Source organism: Acanthochromis polyacanthus, chromosome 10 (genome assembly GCF_021347895.1).
Source record: "Acanthochromis polyacanthus isolate Apoly-LR-REF ecotype Palm Island chromosome 10, KAUST_Apoly_ChrSc, whole genome shotgun sequence".
NCBI lineage: Eukaryota > Metazoa > Chordata > Actinopteri > Pomacentridae > Acanthochromis > Acanthochromis polyacanthus.
In genome coordinates, this window is record NC_067122.1 from 29495297 (window position 1) to 29512681 (window position 17385).

Genomic DNA, 17385 nt, shown 5'->3' on the forward strand with positions numbered 1-17385 from the left:
TGACCCAACGCATTAAAAGGACACTTCATGTTGTTTTTTTCTTTAATTTGTCACCTGTCTATATGTAGAAGCCAAACTGAACACAGACAAACGTAAGGATGCTGCCTAATGCCTCATGTTTCTGTACATTTTTAGTGTTGAACACCTTTCATTAAAAACCTACTGAATTGAGCTTTGTGTTTCTCAATAATATATCTTCAATGCATCATCATCTTTGGAGGTTTTTAGAGAGACTCCTACTCAGAAGAAAGCACAGTGTGGAATGTGTGGTTCCTTTAATGGTGGCATTAAAGTCCAGCTCCTGAAGGCATAAAATAATTATTTAGTGGGTGGATAGCAGATAGATAGCAGATAGCAGGGATGATTACTAAATTATCATCCTCCTACTACTATACAGTACGTAAAGACACACGACGTGCACTTTCACACATGGTTTCTTGTCCAGTTTTACGAAGTCAGGAGGAAACTTTGACTGGAGAAGCTGCAGTGAAAGTGTATCATATGTCATCTGTCCTCCAGAGCAGGCTGAGGCTGAAGACAGATGGCCTCCACCCAGGCTGCATGAAGCTGAAAGACAATTTAATGGGCAACTAATCACTGATACCACAGGAGGAAAATGTGTGCGGGATCTTATTACAATGGTCTGCTTAAAAGATGTGATCGTTCAGCCAAAATCTGCCTGTGAAAGTTCATTTTTATAGTTTTAATCATTGACAAAAATCACACAGAAATCTGAATTATGCTTGAGAGCAAGTCATTTATTTAGATTTTAAGAACATATACAACGTGTTTGAAGAATTTTGGTTAATCACTTTTCTTTCTTTCACGTTTGTTGCAGAGCTTTGCAACAAATAAGCCTCAACTCAGGTAGAAAACGCAGACGGCAAAACAGGTAAAAAGGTTAAAATGAAGGGTGATTTCATTTCATTCAAGTGCAACAATTGATTCGATATAAAGATCACAGATAGGCAGAGCAGTAAAAATGCCTGAAAACATAAACAGGACATATTGCATAGTTAGCTTAAACTACAAGAAACAAAGCTGGATGTTAACAGGAGAAACTTTCACTCATTAACCCTCCTGTTGTCTTCATTTACCGGCGCCAAAAAAATTGTTTCTTTGTCTGAAAAAAATCCAAAAATTCAGCAAAAAAATTCCCCAAATTACTTAAAATTTGCAAAACCTTCAGGAAGAAAATTCCAATAATTCTTTAAAACATGTATTTTGAAGAAATCCCCCAAATTTGGCAAGAAAATTCTTGTAAATATTTTCAAAAAATGAGTAAAAATCTTCCAAAAAATCCTAAAATTATCTAAAGTGATTACACATATATATCAGTTAAACTTCTAATATTTTCTTTAAGAACATTCACAAAAAAAATCTACCAAAATCCAGCGCTGGATTTTGGTTGATGTTTTTGTGAATGTCCTTAAAGAAACATTTTAACATTTCCTTTTTCCACCAGAAAATGTTCAAAAATTTGCCAAAATGTTGAAAATGTGGACATAAAAATGTTTTCTTTCTCCACATTTTCAAACTTTAAAACAGGTCAATTTGACACACAGGACGACACGAGGGTTAACAGGATTTTTTTTACATTAACAGTACATAATCTCAGTATGAAAAAAGCTTTGATTTTAACACTATAGACAAAGATAATCTAAATTCAGGGTTGCACAGAAATACAAAAGTCCTTTCATCAAACATGGAGTTGGGAAATGAAAACACAGTCCAGTATTGATGCAACGTACAACACATGCTTACAAGCTGTCAACCGTGCAAACAAAACAATTATTCTGATCCATTTCATGGGCTGCTGGGTGTTTGGATACAGAGGGATGATTTTAACACAGAGCGTCGCCCCATCAGATTTGTGAGAGGCGGCTCTGAGGCTTCGTCCTGCACCGCTGCAGACACGTGGACAGGAAATAAAAGACTCAAGACGCTCTAACAACGCCATTATCAGGATCTCTCTCTTCTTGTGAGTCAAGCTTTGACCCAGATCTGCTTTTAGATACTCTCAGCCACATGTTTTGAAGTGATGATCGATGACCTTTGTGTCTTTTCTTACACCTGACTGCAGCTCACTGTCTCATCCTCACAGGTTATTTAAAGAGCCCATATTCTGCACACAATCTTATGTTGGAGGTTTAATATGATATGTTTAGATTGCCTCTAGGTTAAAAAACACATTGTTTTTGCATTTTGTACTGCAGCTACTCTTCGTTTTAGATCCTGTCTCTTTAAGGTCAGCCTTCTACTCTGATTGGTCAGCTAGCAAAGCAAAGTAATGCTAGTATATGAGACTGTCCTAATGCACTTCTTACTGGACTTCCTAAAATGTGAGCTTGAATTGAAAACCACACTTGTGCTGTTAGACTCCAGTCTTGGCAACTCTGCACTGGCTCCCTGTAACTTATAGAATTGAATTTATCGTCCTTTTACTTGTATAAAAAGTTCTTAATGGCCAATATCACAGATTCCCTGCTGCTTTATGTCCCATTACAAGCTCTTACATCCTGTACTGATGCTGCTTTCTGGCTGCCCAGAACTCACCCAGATGTGTTTTTCAGGTTTTCTTCCAAGCTGTAGGACATTAAAAGATATCAGACAGGAAAACTCAGGTAAAACTTTAAAATGGCACCAACAAACACAACTTTTTACCTCCAGTCTTCTTCTGGCACCACCTACAAGGACATATGTGATGTCAGTCTTATTTGTATACCTGCTTGCTTTTAATATTATTCATGGATACTGCTTTGTTTCTACATTATAGTGCTTTATATACGATATCTACTGTGTGCAATACACATTTATAACTCCATCACTATAAAATACATTGTTCAAAGGTTTGGAGTCACTTGGAAATGTCCTCATGTTTGAAAGAAAAGCATTTTTTTCCCCCAATGAAGATAATATTAAATGAATCAGAAATACAGTCACTGCAAAAACTCTAAATCTTACAAAGTCTATTTGTCTTATTTTTAGTCAAAATGTCTCATCCCACTTAATTTAAGATAAATTCTCTTAACAAGTGACATTTCAGCAAGATGGAGGGACTTGTTTTAAGACAACGCATCTTAAATATCTTGTTAAATCAAACAATCTTGAAATTATCTTTTTTTAACCCTCATGTTGTCCTGCAGGTCAAATAAAAATGTGGAAAAAACACAGATATTTTCACAGTGAAAACTTCTATATGTTCAAACTTTTTGGGAAATTTTTGAACTTTTTTTGGTGGAAAAAAGAAATGTTAAAATAATGTTTCTTTAAGAAAATTCAGAAAAAATAAACCAAAATCGAATTTCACTGGATTTTGGTTGATTTTTTTCTGAATGTTCTTAAAGAAAATTTTAGAAGTTTTACTGATATCAGTAAAACTTCTAAAATTTTCTTTAAGAACATTCAGAAAAAAATCAACCAAAATCCAGCGAAATTCGATTTTGGTTTATTTTTTTCTGAATTTCTGAAAAAAATCCATGATTACATATATGTATATATATATATATATATATAAAATCATGGATTTTTTTGGAAGATTTTAATTCATTATTTGAATATATTGACAATTTTTACATTTTAAAATTTTTTATTTCTTGCCAAATTTGGGGATTTTTAAAAAAAATAAAACTTTTAAGGGACATTTTTAACAAATTTTCTTCCTGAAGATTTTGCAAATTTTTTAGAAATTTGGGGGAATTTTTTGCTGAATTTGGGGATTTTTTTTTCAAACAAGACAACAATATTTTTGGTGCTGTAAATGAGGACAACAGGAGGGTTAAGACACCTAAGCTTGACAATCCTGGTAAAATACAGCTTAAAATAAGTTTTTCCAGCTAATTTTAAGATCTCAATATTCTAAATATTAAATCTTATTTAAAGAAATCTTACCAAGACATTTTTCACTTGTTCTATTGGCAGATTTTTCACTTATTTCAAGGTAAAAGTTCTATAAAACAAGTTTTTGTTTTTCTTGTTTTGAGAGGAGCATTTTTTCCAGTCTAGACACTGTTAATGTGGTAAATGACTATTCTAGCAGGAAACGGTTAATTATTAATGGAATATCTCCATCGGGGTACAGAGGAACATTTCCAGCAACCATCATCCTGTGTTCTAATGCTACATTGTGTTAGCTAATGGTGTTGAAAGGCTCACTGATGATTAGAAAACCCTTGTGCAGTTATGTTAGCACATGAATGAAAGTGTGAGTTTTCATAGAAAACATGAAATTGTCTGGGTGACCCCAAACTTTTGAACAGTAGTCTATTTATTTAGTACAGTGCAAAGTTTTTTTTTTTTTTTTTTTTTTACACTTTTCCACCTATGTTTATATTTAGGACATATTTTTCTACTTATGTTTATCTTATTTTATTTTCTACTGCTTAACTTTCTGGGACTTGAACATAATTTTCTCTCAGGGATCAACAGTCTTTGTGATTCTTCTGATATTGTATTTAATTCATTTTGCTTAGTTTTTATTTAGTATAGTGTTGCAAGAAAGGTGTTATACAAATGAAACATTATTATTATTATTATTTTTAATATTACAACCCTGGATCTCTGAGTATGGGGAAAGGTGCAGCTACCAAGCAAATTGTTTACATAGTGATGCAGATGTGTGACAGAAGAAAAGCCTGGACTTCAAACGAGTAGTTTCAGGCAGCAAAACTGATTCTGTGGGAGAGAATCACTCCATTTTGGTGCTGACTTTGCACATTTTCAAATCGTTTACATGCATAAAAAACACTAAAACACATGGAAGGAAAGTGGAAAAACCCAAAAAGCATCATAGGGGCTCCTTCAGAAATGACATTTTTTACTTTTGATTTGTTCAAAATTAACAGAAATTATTATTAGACCCCCCCAAAAAAGCATTTAAATCGCCACAATAACAATAAAGTCCAACTTAGTGTCCTAAAATGGCTCCAGGAGTTCCTCAAACTCCACAGAACTGGTCAGTATTATGAAGCAGGGTCACAGTGTTGATCTCAGAGGCTGATGAGATGCAGATGGATGTTACTCCATCAAGCATAATTCATCGTCTGCACCGTAGAAAACACACTGAGTGAGTAAGTCCATAACGACATTCATTTTTATCTTTTGCAACAGAAAATCCATCCCCATCTGAGGATGCGTATTGCTGCTCGCTTTAAATTATTCTAAATCACCTCCAAGAATAACAATCAGATACACGAAGAAAGAAGAAACTCAACATCTGGTGGTTTAAAAGCTGAGTTTGTAAAGATGGCCGAACCATGACAGAGGAACCCTCACCAGTGATGTAGACAATTATCTGCTTCATCAACTATTTACGTCAAGAACTTGTTTGAAGTCTGTGTATGATATTCCTTGTTGAGCTAAAGAGAGGAAAAGGCACTTGACAGCAGTCATGCTGCCAGTTTAGAGGAGGGTCAATTTATCTTTGAACCTTTTTTTTTTTTTTTTTACCTAAAAGCCAAATGTGTTCCTGCTTCCAATGCAAACCGGCCGACCTGCGGTGATCCATATGCAGCATGTGTCTGCCTCCGACTCTGTGCATTCAAATGCAAATCCCCTTGTTTGTCTGACTTTCCAATGATGTTCGGGACATTTAAATTCCATTTTCTGTCAGCGCAGTCGACAGTGAGGTCCCTGTCAAGGTGAGCGGCGGCGATGACTACGAAACAAAGCTCGTCTTGCATCACATGAAATCTATTCAGAAACACACCGAACAGCAGCACAGTTTTTCTAGTTTTTATTTTCACCCTCTTTTTTCTGGTTTGGCATCTGCTTCTCCAACGCCTGTGGCAGCTGGGGGGATGTCAGTGATCTTAGCCTCTGGCGAGATGCTGTTTCAAGGCAGACAGCTCATCAAGGTGAGTGACAAGTGTTGGGGCGGGAACTCACGATTCACTTTTTTCGCCGGGAGGAGAAAAGTTGCGCACTGTAGCTTTAACACTCAATCTTTCAGCTCGCTTCTTTTTTCTCAGGTCGCAAGGGCGATGATGTTAGAATTTGCCAGGTTTATAATCAAAAAAGAGCTTTGAAGTGAGTCACAGCTGTTCACTGACATCACAGACGCTCAGGAGTCAACAGAATACAAGCTGGAACAGGAGGAGTTTGCTCCTGTTTTCTGCTTTACGTCACGTTTTGTACATTTTTATTAGTGATGTAACAGAAACAGATAGTTCAGGAGGTTTGATGAAACTTGGACACCAGTCTTTACTCTGCTCCCATTTTCAGATTTTACTCTCAGTCTGAGCGACACCTGAGATTTGGTAATAACACAATGGCTCCATACGTACTTGGACAGCGACACTTTGCTTGCTTTTTTGGCTCAACACTCTTATTGCTTTGGATTGGAGCCAGCTTATTCACCAGCTTTACTTTGGTGGTATTTTCAGATATGGAGGGACATTAAGGATGTTTATGAGTCTGCAATTTGCTGCCAGACGCAAGAAATTTTATGACTTAAGCATCCAAATCCACACAAGAATGATTTGGCATTTTTTTCCCGAATTTACATCTCAAGCTGAACATGTGAACTAAAAATCACCAAATAGGACTGTGCATTTTCTCAAAATTGTGTTGTTTTTAAACCTTTGTGACTAATTTGTGATTGTGTTACACATGATACCTCTGTGTAAAATAACTACAGCTGAATCAGTTCTGAGACAAACTGAAATAAAATAAAGGCTGAATGTGGAAACTCTGGCGTTCCTAATGGACAGCAGACACCTAGCTGTTATTTTATGCATCAAAAATGTTTGTCGACACACTACAATTGCTGCTGAAGTGATTAAAACTCAATTAGAAGTAGAAGAATTTGAGCTAAAAACCATAATGCATCTCTTTTTATACATCACATTTCTGTTTTCTGTTGTTCTACAGTGACTTCAGTGGGACCAGTTCAAGGTAATGGATGCTTGGAGGAAGCTGTGGACGAATCTGATTATTTAGAAAGAACAGAAATAAAAAAGAATACATTTAGAATGCGAGAGGTTATTACAGTAAGGGTCTTTTACACCTTAGATGGCAGATAAACTTAGGTGTTACTAATCACAGAACAAAAGTTTCATTAAAGTGGCCACAGACAAGCTTTTGTCTCGTTTCTCTTAGAACTACACAACGACCAACAAAACAGGACATAAAACGGTCGACAAAAAAGGAGAAGAAAGAATTTCCTGGTGTCTATTTGGCTATTAACAGAAAACAGCAGCGACTTTAACGACATGGCAGCAGCTGTCCAAAAGAAGAAAGCAAAGAGTCTAGTTTGAAATAGAAACTCTAATCTGACTGCTTTGATAAAGGCAGTAGGAAGTATCACAAAGTATGCAGGCTTTGTTACCTACAGGCTTGGACTAAACTATAATATCCAACAGATTTTTTATTACATTAATATTCATTTTGTCACAGACTTAAAACGTGTGATGGATATTTTTTTGAGACGCCATTAAAATAAAATCTATGTTATAGTGCAAATATGAAAACTCAAAGATATAAACTGCTTCCAACACGTATTTATGACTTAATTTAAGTGGTACAAGAGATATAACAATGAGCACAAAAGCTGTGACTGTGTTAAGCCAAATAAAAAAAGTAATAAAGATTAAAAATAACAAAATTCCAAGAAGAAAACAATAGGACTTTTCTGTAAACAGTCTCCAACACTGAAACAGGTTGGCCATTTATGGCTCAGGAGCAGCATTAAGTCTGGTTCATTCTGCAATCAACTTACATAAAGTATTAATGTTAATAAATAAACCCTGCATAATGTATATCCTAAACTGCAGCATTTGGATCTGCTAATTGCATTGTTTCTAACAGCAGTTTGAGATTGATTAATAGTTCAGCCTCGTTACTGACCCGACAGAAATAATGTCTGTTTTGAAACCTCAGAAGCTCCAGAGGTCTGATAATGGAGCGACTGCCTGAAGTTTCTATCACTCTCTTCTTTACCTCCTCCGACAGAGAAGCTCTTTTTCTCTCAGGTTCAGTTTTTGCAGACGCTCCGTTTGTTCCTTTAACCATAAATCACGCCTTCACTTTCTCTGGAGTTTTCCTTCCCGGCGGCAGACAGAATTGGGAACCGATCCAAGCGCTGATGGTGTCATTATTCTATAGCCATTACATTGTGTAATCAACATTTATAGCACTTCATAATGATAAGTTAAAGTGGAAAACAAGTCTATTTTCACTTTAATGGAAGTTCTGCTCTATTTAGGAACACAGACTTCATTAATGTGATCAGTGACACCTATTTCATGTCAAAACAGAAGCTGAGAAAAAGCTTTATTATGAACCCATTAAAGCATAAATGTATTGTAATAAATAACTAATCACATTCTTGAATCATCCACAGTTTTCTCCAGACATCCATCTGTGAAAAGATCTGTGTTGTTAATTTGATAAAATTAGTTTAATGTCTCACAAAAAGCAGCAAACAGACTACCTGAAATAACTTCAACTGCTGATCCCATCTGAAAATACACTTTAAAGAAACACAATCCTGAACCTATGAAGGAACTGGTGAAGTTTCAATACTCATAAACATTAACAGAAGTTATCAAACACAAGTTTGGGTCGCCATTTTCAAAATGTCAAACGCAACGAGGGGGTATTTTATCAGAACACAAGAGGTGCTCGGTTTACGACGTTCTCGACCTTCAGGGTTTCGTGGTTACGTCACCACCTCCCATAAATTAAGATCTTGTTCCATCAGTCCGACGTACGGCGTTTACAACATTAAAACAAATTTCAAGTGGAAACTAGTTGGTGATGAAAGCGGATAAATACGTCATCATGTCGCACTGTACGAGGAAGACGGCTTTGTTTACATTCACCAGCTGATCACCACATTGGATTGTGCTACATTCGGTTTCTTTTGTTTGTGTTGGGTTTTTTGGAAACTTTTTGCCCTTCATGATAGATCTCAAGCGTAAGTCAGACAATTATGGTGGCAGTGCTTTGAAGAAAAGGAAAGCCATGTCAACGAAAGTAAAATTACATATAATGAAACACTCGGAAAAGGGTGAAACACAGACGAACATCGGCCGGTTGCTTGGCCTAATGCTACATGTCCACTAGATGCGTTTTTCCTGCATGCAAATGCACCACATCTGAAAATCGCCTGCTTGGTGGCGAGTACATACTTGAAATCAGTAGCCGATGTTCAACTCCTGCCAACCTTCTTCTCCAACTATCCTGTCTGCCCCTGACTGGACAAACACATCGACTTGGGATTTACTCCTGGATTTCCAGCCAGACTAAACATGACTTCTCCCAAACTTTCTCTTGTATTACAAGAACAGTTCAGCGAAAAGTATTTCTGAAAGCATTTGAGGCAAGAAATCACCTGTGCAGTTGTTGAATCTGTCCAGGTTGTAGTTCACCGACGTCTAAGTTAGACAAAGGTTTAACAATGCATCGGATCTGTGCCTGCTGCATCGAATTTGCATAAAGTAGAAGTCGAGTCTACTTTATGCAAATGAGCTGCAGAGAAACATACCAGATCGCAGCTCAAAACGCACCGGACCAGCATGCAATACGGTGCATTTCACATAGACAATGAACGGGATGTGGGAAGTTGACGGATCTAGTGGACACTAACCTTCAGTCACACACTAACATACAGTATGTACTTCTGTACATACGTCAGCTCCAACTTTGGGAAAAAATAACATTACGTTGTGCTGTAGGAACAGAATTCCAACCTGAGACTAGCCTAGCCGCGCTAGACCCAGCTCTTAAGACACAAGGGTCTAGGAACGCTCGACAGGGAGGGAGGCGGGCTAAAAGGTTGTCTTTCAAATCACTCTGCAGCAATTGGGTAGGTATACAACCAATCAGCGCAACGAATAGGCTGACGTAGTTCCTACAGCGCCGGATTGTGGCTAAGTCCCATTAGCTTCCCAACCAGCGGAGCCAACTGGTATATTAAGGATTTGCCATATTCCGTCGGCATAAGTCCAAATACGTCTTTCTTCTCAATGAAACACTTCTGTGCCGTCCTTTGTTTATCTTTCAAGTTGAATTTTAGCTTCAAATCTTTAAGGACTGTGGCCAAAGCCGAATCAAAAGATAACTATTTATTGTGCGCCGGTTGTTTCTGTCAGAATCATCGCACCTCTGTCGTCACTTAGTTACGCCCGCCTTCTGACTCTACACTTCATGGTGATTCGTCCGGCCAGTTTTAGGAGCATCCAACCTCGAGCCTTATGGAGGGTAACTAGACCCACCCTGGCAGAAAATTAAATTCGTTGCCGTGGGTTGTCTAGCGTGGCTAGGCTAACCTGAGACCCCTCTGTAAAGGGAATGTTCTTCAGTGTGTTTCCTTAATCTGGTTAAACTGCTCCTCACATACTCTGACTGACATCTCCTGCTAGCTTTGTTGTACCTTATAGGTCAGGACAAAACAAACTCGTAATTAGTCGATGCACCTTTTTCGTTGCAGACCTTTAGACTTGTCATGACGGGAAAAGCACATAATAACAATAACAACAGCTCTATTCAAGTTTCGCTGTAACAAAAGGGACAAAAGCAGGACCCTGAAACTGGAGCAGCTAAATGGAATCCAGTCATAATTGCTTTTATTATCTCTACACCTGTGGTCTGACAAGAAGCCAATTGAGAATTCGGCGACCTCGCATAGTTTCCTGCATCTCTGGACCCAACTTTAATCTAATAAAGTTCAGTCAAGAATTAGTGAAAACAACTGTGAAGCAGAGCAAGCACCCAAAGCTTCAACACATGTACTTCATATCTATAAAAGTCACTCGTGAAGCACCGCAGCTCAGCGTATACTCATCCCTGAGGTAATTTACAGTTTAAAAAAGTTATTCTTCTTCACAAACCTTTACAATAACTCACTTTTATTCAGCCTCCAATGTTTCTCCTCCCGGAAAGAATGAAATATCTAAATAAACTGCTCAAAAGATACATTACAAGTGCATTCCTACAGGAAAATTCAGATGGACTCTTGTTTCTGAAACATCCACTCACATATTGTGAACAAATGAAGGTAAATGAGGGTGAGTTTACTGTGGTGTGTTACAGTCTCAATGTCTTCTGCACAGATTTTCAGTCTTTGCCTCCCTAAGACTTACTTGAGCTGTGGCTTTGCTCCATGGTGTTGAAGATGAGACAGACCCCTGCAGTCAGCAGGAGGTGCATGGATTCGTACAGTAATTTGGGCGAGAAGACGCTCCATATAAAGAGATGATAGCGCAGGACAGTCACCAGCACAATGTAGGCTGCAGCTGGAACAGACCTCAGCAGGGCCAAACAGTAGCAACCATGTCCGACTGCAACGGGGCTCCTGTAGAGGGGAAAAAGGATTCATCAGTGAAGCACTGCAGAGAGGGAAGCTGGAAACTCTGAGTTGTAAAAAAACATTCAAACTTCCCGAAGAACAACACAGAAAAGTTCCAAGATCGTCCTAAGCTGCTTTATATTTTTGTAAATAATACGTGGAGAAGTTGAGTCACAGATTGTCTGACAATTCACAGCCACAGTTTCACATCTTTACCTTACACGTGTACCCAGGAGAGGAGTCTGATCCAATTATCTTCGCACAATAATGCGGATTGCTGGCAAATTCCGATAAAGAAGTTAATGACTTTAAAACCTGCATGATGGGAGGACGGATGCAGCGAGGAGATTAGGAGGATGAGGATGTGAAGCCAACACACACGGATACACAAAGACTTCATCTTAGTCAAACACATGCGGAAATTAGTGCAGGGATCTTGTTCATTGTAACAGGCAGAGTCCCAGCTGAGGGGGAGGAACTTCAAACCTCATCCCAAGACAAGGAGGATGAAGTAGGAGATGTGGTAGTTTGGAGGAGGATGGACACAACTGTTGGCCAAGAATGTATCAAAGAGTGACCAATACCAATAATCAATTATGTGTTTTAATGCACTGAACTACAGAGAAAAGACAAACTGCATGTACACCACTGTTGCTCTGCAGTCTAAGAGGCAAAAGCAGTCATTAACATCTGAGTAAAAATATAGTAAAAATGTAGTTGTAGAGCCTCAGTTTTGGTTTTGCAGACTTACAGAAAGAGTTTCCAGACTTTTCTAAAATTTCACCCACGAGTTACATCCCTGGAGCCACCAGACAAACAACACAAGAGATCAGCAGACAGTTGCAAGTTTTTTTTTATCCTAGGAAGAGTTTACCAAGTGGAAGTTTGCTCATTCTTTATCCAGCAACTGCAATGTCTATGTGGGATGTAACCAAATGAAACAAAGCTATTATTAGCTTCATAATATACGACCTGTCTGGACTGAAGACAAGTATGTTGAGAAATCAGACCTTACAAATGATGAAAGCTCTTTAATAATGATGCAAACTGGTGAGGTTTAAACTAAATTATCCCACTTGTTCTGAATTGTGTTACTTCTTTGAACTCTGAAACTTATATTTCTTCAGAAAGACAAAATCATACAGTAAAATGCAGAAATTTTTTCGAATTTCACTGACTGTGTATATTTGTTTGAGTAGACAAACTGATCTCTAAAAAAGGGGCACAGGTAACAAAAGATAATATTTTTAAATTACATTTTGTAACCAACATTGAGTGTATTCTTACTGTCCTGGCCAATGGTAGAGTGAAAAAAGGAGCACCATGACAAAGTTGAGCTCTCAGAGGATTGTCTTGCCTTGTTGGTTTGTAGTCAGGTGATAGAAATTCAAAGCTTAAAGCTCTGACATTATTTACACCTACAATTCTACAATTTATTTACACCTCAGACCTTCTTCCAACAAGCAGCAGACATTCTCTCTTCTGAGCAGCTGCACTCTGAACATTAATATAATTTAAATGTGGCCAGAAAGCAGGAGACACTGGAAGAAGATAGCAAAGTGTTTTCAGGCATCAGTTTCCTCAGTTCCTAATGTGATTAAGAAATGGCAGGTTACAGGAATCCATCCATCCATTATCTATATACCGCTTAATTCTCTGTAGGGTCATGGGGGGCTGGAGTCTATCCCAGTTGACTAAAGCCTGGGTCATGCTTTCTGCACAAACGTGACGCTTGGAATCTGCACGAGAAAACACGTGTGGGTTTTATACTCCACGTGTCGTCTGCTCCCAAACTGCAGAGTATTGTAAACACACGTCTACCACAGTACTAGAGTAGAAGTTTGCCATCGCTCACACCACTTTACCGGATAGTGAATCGTATAAATGCCTGTATTTCTGAATTTCTGCTGCAAGGAGGTCCTGTTCTTCCGCCATATTTTCCCACAGAATATGTGTTTTCCGCACATCTCCATCCGTGTTGCCAGAAAAATTTGGAGGTGCGGGACATGGAAATTTTCCGCTGAGGGGGCATGGCTGCTAAAATGACGTAATTCGTCCGCGTGGAGCTGCATGGACCTTGCAGACGCATCGAGCATGAAACAAGCTTCAGGGTGAAGGCAGGGAACACCTGGACAGTTTATCACAGAGCTACACAGAGAGACAAACAATCACACTCACATTCACACATACAGACAATTTAGAATCCCCAGTTAACCTCAGCATGTTTTTGTTTTGTTAGTACGTCCGACTTGCAGTGAGAAGATTCCTGGTTCACGTCCCGGCCTTCCAGTGATCTTACTGCATGGAGTTTGCATGTTCTCCCTGTGCATGTGTGAGTTTTTTCTGGCTTCCTCCAACAGTCCAGTCCAGTGTTGGATGATATGGATGATTATTCTAAATTGTCCGTAGGCGTAAACATGATTGTTTGTCTCTATATGTAGCCCTGTGACAGACTGGTGACCTGTCCAAGGTGTCTCCTGTCTTCACCCTAAGTCAGCTGGGATAGACTACAGCCCCCTGTGACCCTAATGAGGATAAAGCGGTGTATAGGTAATGGATGGATGGATGTTTTTGGACTGTGGGAGGAAGCTGGAGAACCCACGCTACACAGGAAGAACATGCAAACTCCACGCAGAAAGATCCCAGGGCAGAGTTAGGATGCAAACCCAGGATCTTTTAGCTGCAGGGTAAAAGTGCTAACCACTGAGGCACTGTGCAGCCCAGGTTACAGGAATGGTGAAGGTAAAGTTGTGCTATAAGATCAAGAAAACTGACTCACAGAACTGCTGGAAAAGATGATCAGAACCCTTGTTTAACTACAAAAGATCTCCTGGCACATTTATCAGACTCTGGAGTCACAGTTTTACTGATAAACTGGCAAAATGTGACCTTCATGAAAGAACCATCAGAAGAAAACTTTTCCTGTGTCCTCTCAATGAAACATTGAAACATTTAGTAACAGAAGTTTGCAGATGAACTTCTAAACCACTACGGTGTGTTTTGGAAACAAATAATGAAATTAAAAGAGAACTTTCTGGCTGCAGTGTGCAAAGGTACGTTTGGAGAAAAACTGTGCATAATTTCATGGAAATAACATGCCTCCATCTGTTCGGCACAGCGGTGGACTGCTCAGACTTTGGGTTTGTGTTGCAGCCAGTGGCAGCATTTCACTGGTTGAGAGAAGAATGGATTCATACCAGCAAATTCTGGAAGCAAAACCCATGCTGCCTGTGAATCGGCTGAAATGAAAAGAGGACAAAATCTTGATCTTTACCACATTTTTCCCCAAAGAGGTGCAAGCTGAAGGCTCTGATATGGAACTTAAAGTCCTCCGACCTCAACATCATGGAAGAATTTTGCTAGAAAGAAGGCTTGAAATCCCCCAAACAAAAAGTGAATGACAGAGCTGCTACAAAAACATTTACAGGCTATGATAGTTGCCAAAAACGGTGTTACTAGTTTTGCTTCAGGCCATTTTTCTTTTTTGTCATTTTAAACTGTACAAGATGGAAATAAAAGAAGCGATGCTGTGTGAAACAATAAAGAAATGCGCCGCCTTCAACTTTACACCTTTTGAAAATCAGGTCATCCTCTATTCACTTCACTATTCCCAGTCAGAGGAACTTTGAACAAACTTTTACAGACGTGGACAAAATTGTTGGTACCCCTCAGTTAAAGAAGGAAAAACCCACAATTCTCACTGAAATCACTTGAAACTCACAAAAGTAACAATAAATAAAAATTTATTGAAAATCAAATAATCAAAATCAGCCATCACTTTTGAATTGTTGATTAACATAATTATTTAAAAAAACAAACTAATGAAATAGGGCTGGACAAAAATGATGGTACCCATAACTTAATATTTTGTTGCACAACCTTTTGAGGCAATCACTGCAATTAAACGATTTCTGTATTTGTCAATGAGCGTTCTGCAGCTGTCAACAGGTATTTTGGCCCACTCCTCATGAGCAAACAGCTCCAGTTGTCTCAGGTTTGATGGGTGTCTTCTCCAAATGGCATGTTTCAGCTCCTTCCACATATGTTCAATGGGATTCAGATCTGGGCTCATAGAAGGCCACTTTAGAATAGTCCAACGCTTTTCTCTCAGCCATTCTTGGGTGTTTTTGGCTGTGTGTTTTGGATGGTTGTCCTGTTGGAAGACCCATGACCTGCGACTGAGACCAAGCTTTCTGACACTAGGCAGCACATTTCTCTCCAGAATGCCTTGATAGTCTTCAGATTTCATCGTACCTTGCACACTTTCAAGACACCCTGTGCCAGATGCAGCAAAGCAGCCCCAAAACATTACTGAGCCTCCTCCATGTTTCACCGTAGGGACAGTGTTCTTTTCTTCGTATGCTTGGTTTTTGAGTCTATGAACATAGAGTTGATGTGCCTTACCAAAAAGCTCCAGTTTGGTCTCATCTGTCCAAAGGACATTCTCCCAGAAGCTTTGTGGCTTGTCAACATGCATTTTTGCAAATTCCAGTCTGGCTTTTTTATGAGTTTTTTTCAGCAGTGGTGTCCTCCTTGGTCGTCTCCCATGAAGTCCACTTTGGCTCAAACAACGACGAATGGTGCGATCTGACACTGATGTACCTTGGCCTTGGAGTTCACCTTTAATTTCTTTGGAGGTTGCTCTGGGCTCTTTGGATACAATTCCAACGATCCGTCTCTTCAATTTGTCATCAATTTTCCTCTTGCGGCCACATCCAGGGAGGTTGGCTACTGTCCCGTGGGTCTTGAACTTCTGAATAATATGAGCCACTGTTGTCACAGGAACTTCAAGCTGTTTAGAGATGGTCTTATAGCCTTTACCTTTAAGATGTTTGTCTATAATTTTTTTTCGGATGTCCTGGGACAATTCTCTCCTTCGCTTTCTGTTGTCCATGTTCAGTGTGGTACACACCTTTTCACCAAACAGCAGGGTGACTACTTGTCTCCCTTTAAATAGGCAGATTGACTGATTATGAGTTTGGAAACACCTGTGATGTCAATTAAATGACACACCTGAGTTAATCATGTCACTCTGGTCAAATAGTTTTCAATCTTTTATAGAGGTACCATCATTTTTGTCCAGGCCTGTTTCATTAGTTTGTTCAATTCAAAAGTAATGGCTGTTTTTGATTATTTAATTTTCAATAAATTTGTATTTATTGTTACTTTTGTGAGTTTCAAGTGATTTCAGTGAGAATTGTGGGTTTTTCCTTCTTTAACTGAGGGGTACCAACAATTTTGTCCACGTGTGTACATTATATCATACAGATACTTTTGAAAGTGTTACAGATCAATTAATTATCAGATTAATCTGAGGAACTTAATATTTTGATAGTTATGTTAAAGTCTGAGATGCTGTCCTTTTAAAGTAGTACATTATTTTATTGGACATCACCAGTTCACACATTATTTCATCAGCTAATTCATGACTGACGTTTAAATCGTACAATACGCCTTAATAAATCACACACAACTTGTGAAGGATATGCAAACAGCTGGTGAAATCCACAGTACAGTCCAGTAACATAAACCACTTATCAACACACTTGAAAATGTCCATTATATCATCTCGATCGATAGCTGCAGTCGAAAACTGCCGGCAGACTGGACAACATCAAGAACAGCAGGCCAAAGTTGAACCAATAATTAGGCCTCCAGACTCTAATGGACAGTTTAGCTGATAGTAACAACATTCCTCTTTGTTTTTAATGTAAGAGGCTGAGATGATGCATTCAAACTTCCCTAATGGACTCATCTGTACAGCAGTGACTGACAAAGTCGCCAGATGAAGAGGGATGAAGCTGGAGCGTCTGATGCCTCGTCATGTCATAGCAAGTCAGATGAAAGGCAGCAGGAGTAATGTAAAGAAATACGCAGCACAATCTGTGCATCAACAGAACGCTTAAGCTCTTCAGCTAACAGAGCTGCTCTTTCAAAGCGGCTCACATTTATCACCAAGCACTTCCTCAAAGAGCTGCTAAAACATTCATGCGCAGCCTCTCAGGTGGGTTAACGGGCTGAAGAGTCACTCTGCGAAATCCTGCCAGCGACTTATTCCTCTCAGAGGAGACGACATGTGGCACATCTTATGTCAT

The 17385-nt window shown here is 38.9% G+C and overlaps 1 protein-coding gene across 3 annotated transcripts in view; it reads right to left on the reverse strand.

The window, feature by feature from the left end:
• Window positions 1–17385, reverse strand: part of pigg (phosphatidylinositol glycan anchor biosynthesis class G) — a 182196-nt gene that overhangs the window by 23896 nt on the left and 140915 nt on the right. The window contains exons 13-14 of one of the 3 annotated variants that reach the window (XR_007944506.1): window positions 11507–11605; window positions 11185–11296 (exon numbers count right to left, since the gene is read on the reverse strand). Coding sequence is in view for 2 of the 3 variants with exons in the window: in XM_051954048.1 (XP_051810008.1) it covers window positions 11074–11296 (223 nt within the window). In the remaining variant the exon portion in view is untranslated. Of the gene's footprint in view, window positions 1–10829; window positions 11297–11506; window positions 11606–17385 lie in introns of those variants that run through there. The other 2 variants (XM_051954047.1, XM_051954048.1) reach the window with 2 other exon arrangements.